This window comes from Corvus kubaryi, unplaced genomic scaffold, assembly GCF_017639235.1.
Source record: "Corvus kubaryi isolate FWS band 111438036 unplaced genomic scaffold, C.kubaryi_AGA036_p1.0 71, whole genome shotgun sequence".
Classification (NCBI taxonomy): Eukaryota; Metazoa; Chordata; class Aves; order Passeriformes; family Corvidae; genus Corvus; species Corvus kubaryi.
Window position 1 is genome coordinate 7,401,977 of NW_024582059.1, and position 9,899 is coordinate 7,411,875.

Below are 9,899 nucleotides of genomic sequence, written 5' to 3' on the forward strand. Positions count from 1 at the left end.
GGGGAAGCCAATGAAAAGTACTGGAGCTGGGAGGGTCAGAGGCTGAGTTTCAAAGGGGAAATCCCATCTGAAGGCAGAATAAGCCTGGGGGTTTCCCATGCTGGGCCTCTGCAGCTGGCTTGGGAGCTCCTGCACCAACCCTTGTCAACCAGTCTCTAACAGCCTCTGCACAGACACAACCAGGGCTTTTCATCAGGATCTAAAGAGGGCTTAATGCCTGAAGGAGGACACCATAAGTTACTGTGGAACATGCTGATGGTTTCAAAACAGATTTAGCACAAATATCATATATTTAATTAAGATTTGTGTGAGCTGATCCAGGATAATTTGAGTTTCTGGCTTGGGACTAGTGAGACCTGGTTTTAGTTCCACTGTATCACAAGCTGCTCATAAGCCGTGGGCAAAGGTTCAAGATGACCATGTCCCTTCCATATATGTAAGATGAGGGTGGCTGAACTTCCCTTAGAGGTACATGGAGGGAAAACAGTATTAAAAGTTTGGAGATTCCCAGAATCAATGATAAAATCTTGGATAGCATCCATAAGTGGAAATAACTTGTTAATGATGTCAGTTTTGGCCTTAGAAAGATTTCTTTAACATTTGTAGGGAGAAGTTTGTGTTCTTTCAAACTAATAGTGTTGATGATGTCCTCATGCAGGAGATCAAATTCAGTGGAGTTTTAGCTCCTTGAGCCATGGCTGATTTTGGTCCAAACTGTTTAATAATTAAACCAGTCAGGTTAAATATTTTTCATATTTTGTGAATCTACATAGCTTACTAGAATTCTGACAACAGCACAAATACAGGAAAAGGCCTAAACCAAGCAATTTTAGCTGTTCTTGTCTTTGCTTCCCATAAAATCCCCCCTCCATCAAGTTAGTCTTTGAAATGGAAGCTCAGACCACAGTTTGCATCCCTTTCTGGGTTCAGATATCTGTATGAATGACTTCAGAAAAGTGTTCTGGTTCTCACTTGGCACACTTAATTTAATTCAGTACATTTTGGTCATTTATAATTCCTGAGAAAATCACAGGATATAAACATACTGAAATGTTAAAACTCTGCTAATATGAGAGCAGTGATATGCAACCTCTTTTAAAACATTAGAAAGCATGTTTGAGTATTCCACTATGATTTCAAGTAACTTCATGCTGTATTCTCTTAAAAGATTATTAAAAATATTTAAATAATATTTGAAAGATGTACGTTTTGTATTAAAAAAGGAAACCAGCAAATTAATATGTAAAATTGAATTATTTTAGTTCATTTACAATACCACAAGGATATATTAATAGAATAATGTTGGCTTATGCTTACAGTATTCATCTGATCTTTAATAAATCAGCATGTTGGTTTTATTCAAAATTATTATTCAAAAAAGTATATTAAAATATACTTTTTTTTCTTTTATATAAAAAGACCCAAAGATTTGCATACCTATCAGGCACCATCGAACTATTTAGAAAAATGCAGCAATCTGTATGTTGTGAGTTGTCTTCACATTTAATACAATATTTCTGAAACATTCACATTTTCAGCACAGAAAAAAAAAGGAGCCATCACAGCGTGACATCTAATGACTTTTTTTCCTTTGGCTATTCAAATTTCCAGCTGTTTTAAAATACTTGTGATTTTTGAGACAATGGTAACCTTGTGTAATCTGAGCAGGAGGTACTTTTAAGGATCTGAGCATGTATTTGATGCCAGCATCAACAGAGGTCTCTGGGACATACAGATAAGAGTTGTCCAGAGGAATTGCTCAACAGATGTATTCAGGCACAGAGCGAAGAGAAAGGTTGAATATTAACAGAGAAACTCTGATTGCTCGGAAGGGTTGATCCTATCACTGTGAAGCTGGAAATTAGTGCTGCTGCCTATATATAAAGGGACAGAGGAGATCTCTTCCTGTCAGAGCTGATGGTGAGAGAAGATCACAGAGCTGCTCCAGCAAGCCGGCACCATGAAACTGCTCCTGGTGTTCCTGCTCTGTGTTTCCTCTGTTCAGTCCCAGGACGCTGTTGACTATGATGAAGAGGTTGTAACACTGATCTTGATTAATAATTAGTCATTAATAATTAATTTAATTTAATTGCATGCATGGCTTACTCAGCTCATGTGAGTTAGCTAAATTAGAAGTTGTGGGAAAAGATATTCCAGTGCATGTTCTTTTTCTGCCTGAATTGTTCAAAAAATTAACTTTTTATAGGTAAGTCCACAATGGTTATTTTCTGAGTTTGGAGATATTTTCTTCCTATTTCTTTTTCTGTAGGGAATTAAGAATGTTTGATGGTAAGATTAGTTATTTAGATGAATTTATTTAAGGATACTAATTTAGCAATGTTGACATATGATATTACAGACAATATAGGAGTAGAAATGTGTAATTAATCATGTCCTGTCTCAAAGACAGTAAAAACTTTTCTGCAGAGTCAGTAGATATTAAAAAAAAACCCAAAACCAAACGAACTACAAGTTCAAACAGCTTAACATTGGAAATTAAGAGATAATAATTGCTAAACAAAAGGAAAAGCAATGAGAATCAATATAAAATAATGGTTTAATCTCTATTTATTTTTATTTAAATAAAATATTTTACTGGGAAACAATTTAGAATTTTGGTACACTTTTTTATAGTTTGAAAATTTCTGTAAAAATTAAATAGGTCTGGATAATCAGACTTTCTGACAATCTAAGCACTTGTGTCTGCACATTGACTACAGATAACACTAACGTATTAAATCATTTTCAGCAATTCTGTGTTTTGCACGCTGCTTTTTTTTTGGAGCTACTTGAAGCCTCTGATGCTGGATCCTTACAAGTGTTTGTTATTTGTAGCTGAGTGGGATTGGAAATGGCTGTAGGTTTTGATTCAGTAGCTCAACTATTAATTCGAAGGGTTTTGTTTGAAAAAGTGCTTAGGGACCAGGCCTGTTTTCCTTGCCCAGCCTCTTATACTTTGCTGTTTCTGGCAGATATGGGGAATGTATACATCAAAAAGAGCTCTAAAAATCTACTCTGAGAGATATTACTAAATGCTTTTCCTAATTTCACCAGTTAACAGCTGGTATGTGGCCTGAGACCTGATGATGTATTTGATTATGGCCTGATTTTCTGAGACCTTACAAATACTTCTGTAGCCCAATAAAAAACTGGGACACTGAAAATGTGCTGCTGAATACACTTCTTAGCCCCAAGGATGTCTATTTTTTTTTTTTTTTTTGTAGCCTACCACTTCAAGTTTCATGGTGCTTAGTGGCTCTGAACTATGTAAGATTTGTTCCTTGGTCAAAATCGGCTATTGAAATATTGGTTTACTTTGGTTTGAAGACTTTTTAGTTTATCTACATCTAGGTATGGAGAGTGTGATTAGTCTTACAAGGGAGGGGATGGCAATGACTTTTACATAATGTCAGTATAGTATTTCCATTATGGCTTTTTTCCATTCCATTCCATTCCATTCCATTCCATTCCATTCCATTCCATGGTTTTCCTTGCTGTTTAAAACACTAAAGAGCGCTGAATGGGTGCCTCCACTGTGTGCACCCCATTTTGCAATAGCAGTCCCAGGTTCAGAGAGTTTTGTCTCCCCTTGGCTATGCAGGATGAGAGCCCTGCGGTTAATGTTCGCGGCCACCGACCTGTGGACAAAAGGCGCGAAATGGCGCCCACACGCCGACCTGTGGCACCTCCCATCAGCGGGCCTGGGTACCAGCCCCGGCCCCCGAAGCGGGGCAAGACAGGGGACAAGAAAGAACGGATCGTCTATCCTGATGCTGGAGGCTGCACGCACGCGCTGGAGGAGCTGGTAGGTGTCTGGCTGTTGAGACAGCTGGTGACATACTGTCCTTTTCTTCCAGTACACCCAACACAAGGGTTTTCCTTGCCAAATAAAGGATGGTTGTTCATTTAAAGCAGTCCAGCTTTTCTTCTTGTTGCTTGGGTTTGCTAGGACTGCATTCAGAAAGGTAATGTGTCCGAGTCTGTGGGATTAGTGGCAGAGTCGGCCTGCAGCAAAGATGGGGAGATGAGAGTTGAACCGTGAACCAGGAAAGGAGGTATCTGTGGGTTAGCCTGTGCGTTCCGCCTGGCTTTGCACAGGTCACTATTGAGGACAGGAAAAACCTCTGCAGAAGTGCTGGATTCCAATTCAGATAATCTTAAGGAACCCTAGGGACCAAAAAAATCCCAACCACCCATGTCTTTCTTAAAATTAGTTTCCAAATGTAATTGTAGTCTACTCTCAGTCGCTGCTGCAGCTCTTATGGGAGAGTGTACAAGCATGCTGACATCCAGCACACCCTTGCTGCCTTGCAGCAGTCTATCACACTGTCCCTGCCATGATCTCTGCTGGAAAATGCAAGCTGTAATAGCGCTGAGAGGCATCTTAGTGCATGAGCACAAGCTTGAGTGTGGAAGTTGCCAACAAATGAAATCTGTTAAAGCTTAATGAATACATGGTTTTGGGAGAGCCCCCTGCTGCCTGAGAATTTGGGTTCTCACCGGATGTCAGAATTTCCCATCTCTTTTTAAAACTGTCCCTGATGGTGCAGCACTTGTAGAAGCAACGGTCCTCAACTTCTTGAGGTGATAATTTTTAAATGAATCATATGGTGATCTCATGAGATATACATGCAGCAGTGTGAAGAGAATGTGGATGATTCTGTTCAGACTGAGGAAAGAGGGTAGGTATAAACATGCACAGGCACCAGGTAGTCCCTGACAGGCTTTAATCATAGTTCAAGTTGCTTAACACAGTGAATATTTAACAGTGCAGAAAAATGAAAATCAGATAGGGGACCAAAAAAGTGTGAAGAGAAATGGCTTTTCCCAAAAGCTTAATTCAAAAAAGTTCCTGAGGGACTCAGGTTCCTTCCCAACCTTCAGAGTACAGCTTCTTTGTAGAAATGAAATGTCTTGATTGCTTATCTAGATGCTTAAATATCTGTTCTCACATTACAAACCCTTCCCTGTGTTCAAAGGTATGGTCGTTCACTGATGGGACTAGAACTTCTTTACTTTTATTCACAGCCCTTTTTGCTTCTTTTAAGAGAGTGCTGTGTCCAACTGGATGTGAGCTGAGAACGACACTGTTAAAACAGGAAAAAACTGTGAAAGCAGTTGTTCATGATCTAAAAGATAAAGTGAAAACACTGTCGGAGAGCTCCTCAACCTTCCATGAATATGTGACTGTTCTAGAAGATAAATTGGTAAAGAGGCAAAAACAAAGAAAAGGTTTGCTATTTCTATGAATTACTAGTGTAAATGGTATTGAAGTTTTATTGGCATTCCTACAGTTACTTTTTAGTGGGACTTCTTAAAAAAAAATTTAAATACCGTGGAATATCTATCAAAGCAGGTTCCATAACTGTGTCTTCTTAAATCTTAAAAAAATCCTTTGAGAGAGGCAAAGGAATGGATCTCATACTAGGGCAAGATTCGTATGAGGGCTCTAAGTCACCATCATTCATGTGTTCCCCTTACCTGTTTCCCTAAGTCCATCCAATGCATTTATGACCAGCCTCTGGATTGGCACCATGGCTCCCCAGAAAGAAGGGAATTACTGCTCTTTGCAGAGTATAGCACTAGTGATAAATCTATTAGCTAGCAAAGAAACAGCAGTACACATGTACCACTTCCCTGAGAGCATCTGCATAGTTTTTGCACCCTGTAGAAAAGTAAGCAAAAGAAATGCCCTTCCCTCCTTCCCTCCTTCCCTCCTTCCCTCCTTCCCTCCTTCCCTCCTTCCCTCCTTCCCTCCTTCCCTCCTTCCCTCCTTCCCTCCTTCCCTCCTTCCCTCCCTGATAGTACTTACAAATTGATCTCCTTGACTAGAAAACATGTTGAAAACTAATCTGCTTTTCATCTCTTTGCTTTTCTAGACAATGATGATTTAGTTTCTCAGTACAACACGGAAGTGGAATTGCAGTATAATTATATAAAGGATAATCTGGACAATAACATCCCATCCAGCCTCAGGGTCCTTCGTGCAGTTGTGGATTCTTTACATAAAAAGATACAAAAACTGGAAAATGCCATCGCAACCCAGGTGGACTACTGCCGTTCTCCATGTGTTGTTTCCTGTAATATTCCTGTGGTTTCAGGCAAAGGTACTCATTCAACTATAATGACATCTCTTCTCCCATTTATATCACTGTGCAAACTGATGGATGCATCATTCAATTGGTATGAATGTGAAGCCTGTACAATTGATTAGGGTATCAGGAAAGATGGAAAGTGATCCTAGATAAAAAACTTTTCTGGATCACTATACTGGTCAGACCAAAGATCCTGTCATCCAGTATCAGTCTTGTAAGTGGCCAGTAGCATTTTAAAGAAACGTGCTTCAGGGTCTCTGTAAGGTGGAGATGGCACATTTCTGACTATCATAGCTGCACTCTTGATCTTTTTCAGTCAAGAAAGGTTCTTCTTTCAGAAGCTTGTCTAATTCAAGAAGTCATTGTAAGGCATACAGTCTTGCATCACTTAGTTTGAAGTTTCAGAAATTCCTGTTTGGAAAAGCTGAACAGTGCAGTATTCTTTCTTCTCTGATTCTTTCACTTGATTCATTACAGAAATTAAAATGAAAGTAAAATACTGTCTATGTATTTAAAACTGTTCCCAAGTAACAGCAAACCAAAGGATAAGAAGACTGTTGAAGAAATTCACAGATCTTTCAGTAATAGTCTCTGTTTTATTCTTGCAGAATGTGAGGATATCATCAGAAAGGGAGGTGAGACATCTGAAATGTACCTCATCCAGCCAGATCCTTTCATGAAGCCATACAGAGTATACTGTGACATGGAAACAGATAATGGAGGTTAGTGTGAAATAACTATGTTCTTACAATACTATCAATTCTACCAAAAAATAACATTAGTAATTTGTATTTTATACAAAGAAATATGAAATTATGCTTTTATAATTATTTGATAATTAAATCTGATTGACTCATTCAGGAAAGTCTTATTGAGGTCATCTGCTGATGCAGAATAGGATACTTCTGTAATGAAACAAAATAAGTTGTGTAGGTACCTTACTATGACCAACATGGATGATGTAGAGGTGGGCAGACAAGGACAGCCTGGCTCATTTCTTACCCTGCAACAATGCACTAGACAAAAGACCAGGGCCGTCCTTCAAGTTCTGCTTTTTCCACCTTTCCTTATGACCAAGGTACTACTTAAGCATGAGCAAAAGTGGCAAAGCTGAGCTCAAAAGCAGTGAAAGACTTGCTGCAAGGAAGCCATATGCTCCTCTGGTCCTGAGGTGAAGTAAAAGGGCTGTATCTTAATGTTTAATGCTCCTTTTCTACTTGTAATTTAATCTTAATACTCTTGCTCCTGCAGGCTGGACTTTGATTCAGAACCGCCAGGATGGCAGTGTTAATTTTGGAAGAAGATGGGATCAATATAGAAAAGGATTTGGAAATGTTGCAAAGAGTGGAGGGAAGAACTACTGTGATACACCAGGTAAAACACCAAGCATGAAATGCAAAAAGCTATTCTTACTGAAAATATTTTCTTCTATTGTTTGAAGCTCTTAGATTTTTTTTTTAAGTTACCTAATCCACTTCAGCAGACCTATAGGCAAATAATAAAGCTGCCTTGAAGTATATTGCAAAGTCTGTTTCACAGAGCTCTCACTTGTTGCTTCTCAGGTGAATATTGGCTTGGAAATGACAGAATCAGCCAGCTTACCAAAATAGGGCCCACTGAGGTTTTAATTGAAATGGAGGACTGGAACGGCGATAAAGTATCAGCTCATTATGGAGGTTTCACCATACAGAATGAAGGGAACAAGTACCAACTTTCAGTTAGTAACTACAAAGGAACTGCAGGCAACGCGCTGATGGAAGGAGCTTCCCAACTGCATGGAGAAAACAGGACAATGACAATTCACAATGGCATGTACTTCAGTACATATGACAGAGACAATGATGGATGGTATGTACTTGCACTAGACATTTAAAATAAAAATAGAGCTGAAGATAGAATATTTCTGTGATTTGCCATTAGTTTTCACAGCATTTTGTATTATGTCAAAATATGTTATATCCCTGCAAATTGCCAGCTAGATGTCTATGCAGTTCTCTTGGCACAGCCAAGGAGAGGTGAAACTATAAATTAGGTCAGTGACACTCCACAACTAAGTAAGAAGCAAGCATGCTGAACTTTATTGATTCCATGAATGAATTGCCACAGACAAAGCAGCAAATCTGGATGCAATATATTCATAGTCAGAGACTGACAGCAGCAGTGCTGAGGACACTAAGTAGGAGTACTGGTACTCACTCCAGAAACATATAATGAGTCCTGAAGAAGGAGGCAGGTAGCACGTCCATTTAAAAAACAATGTTCTGCCTACTCAGAAGACAGGAGCTCTGTTGTAAAGTACATAATAGAGCACTGTATCTCTAAACTGTGCTTAATACCTGATTACATATTCATGAATAAAGGAATTGTTTAGGTTGGGGAAGACTTTCTATCTTTAAATTTCATTGATATTGTAATTATCATTATAAACTGCAAATAACTGTAGTTACCAATCAGTAAACTAAAATGACATTCCCAAAGAGGTGCAACTATTATTTGACTTTTTTTCCTTAGCTGCTTTACCTTCTGAATGCACTGTGTAGCACACACTTGTGATGGTCCATTTTTATAGAAAGTTCAGAGAGGACTTAAAATGTTTATTATGGTTTGAAAATTGCAGTACATGGCAGGTATATGTACTCTGTTGATCTGTTTGCCTATATTACAGATGTCCCTCTCAACACCTTTTTTTCCCTTCATCAGGTTAACTTCAGATCCAAGAAAACAGTGCTCCAAAGAAGATGGTGGTGGATGGTGGTACAACCGCTGCCACTCAGCCAACCCCAATGGCAGATACTACTGGGGAGGGACCTACAGCTGGGACATGGCAAAACATGGGACAGATGATGGTGTTGTGTGGATGAACTGGAAAGGGTCGTGGTATTCAATGAAGAAGATGAGCATGAAAATCCGGCCATACTTTCCACAATAACCATTACCAAAATGTACCAAATCAGGGATTTTCTTTTAGTATTTGTACATGGTTATCTTTTTAGTATGGTACTAAGACTTATCTTTACATATGAGAACCAAATATGTATGTACAACCATATTGTGACCTAAAGTGAAAAGCTGTGTCAAATGAAAATCAAAATCTGTCTGATGAAAATAACTCATGAGTGTATTTTTTCCATTTTTCATTTGTGCACAAGACAGAATTAACTAGTGTAGAATAACATTGATAAAATAAAAACAATTTGTTTCACTCTTTTACAAAGGTCTTTTGTATCTTTTTTAAAGAGGGAGAGGATTATTTTTAAGTGTTTTCTAAAAATTAATGAAGTCTTAAAACTAAAGTATTCTTCATATTATTCCTAAGTATTTATGCATAATCTGGGGAGAAGCAAATGCCTTCCACTAAATAAGAGACAGTTATTTTCTTTTATATTATAAAACTAACAGTAACTACTTGTGTAACAAGTTCAGAAGGAATAAAGGTTAAGAGAGTATTGAACAAATGAGTAGGTCAATGGTCCCTTAGCTCAAATCCTATTGCTGGGTAAAATATGCCCTTTTCTGGGACCTGGTTCACATATGTGCTTTCATACATAAGTGTTTTTCACACAATCCCTATCATGGAACTAGAGTAATTAATGTCTCCAGTCATAGAGTAGGTGGAGGTTAAGTATTTCATCAAACCTAGTGGTCTGTGCTCCCTTGAACAGAAAAAGACAGGACTTCCCAACCCTGGCAGACAGGATGAACATCTCTCAAAGCGTCTGCCTTCCTCCACAAAGGAAGGGACCCAGATCACTAGGGGTGGATGGATCCCACCTGAAACCTTTAGTGTTTATTTAACCTCTGAAG

The 9,899-nt window shown here is 38.6% G+C and overlaps 1 protein-coding gene across 1 annotated transcript; it reads left to right on the plus strand.

Annotated features, from left to right (window-relative positions):
- Positions 1–1,902: 1,902 nt before the first annotated feature.
- On the plus strand, positions 1,903–9,305 carry FGB (fibrinogen beta chain). Its single transcript, XM_042049814.1, has 8 exons — positions 1,903–2,035; positions 3,602–3,805; positions 5,049–5,232; positions 5,880–6,107; positions 6,704–6,817; positions 7,347–7,469; positions 7,658–7,943; positions 8,796–9,305. The coding sequence occupies exons 1-8, from the start codon at positions 1,961–1,963 to the stop codon at positions 9,022–9,024; spliced, it is 1,443 nt and encodes a 480-aa protein (XP_041905748.1). The 5' UTR covers positions 1,903–1,960; the 3' UTR covers positions 9,025–9,305.
- The last annotated feature ends 594 nt before the right edge of the window (positions 9,306–9,899 follow it).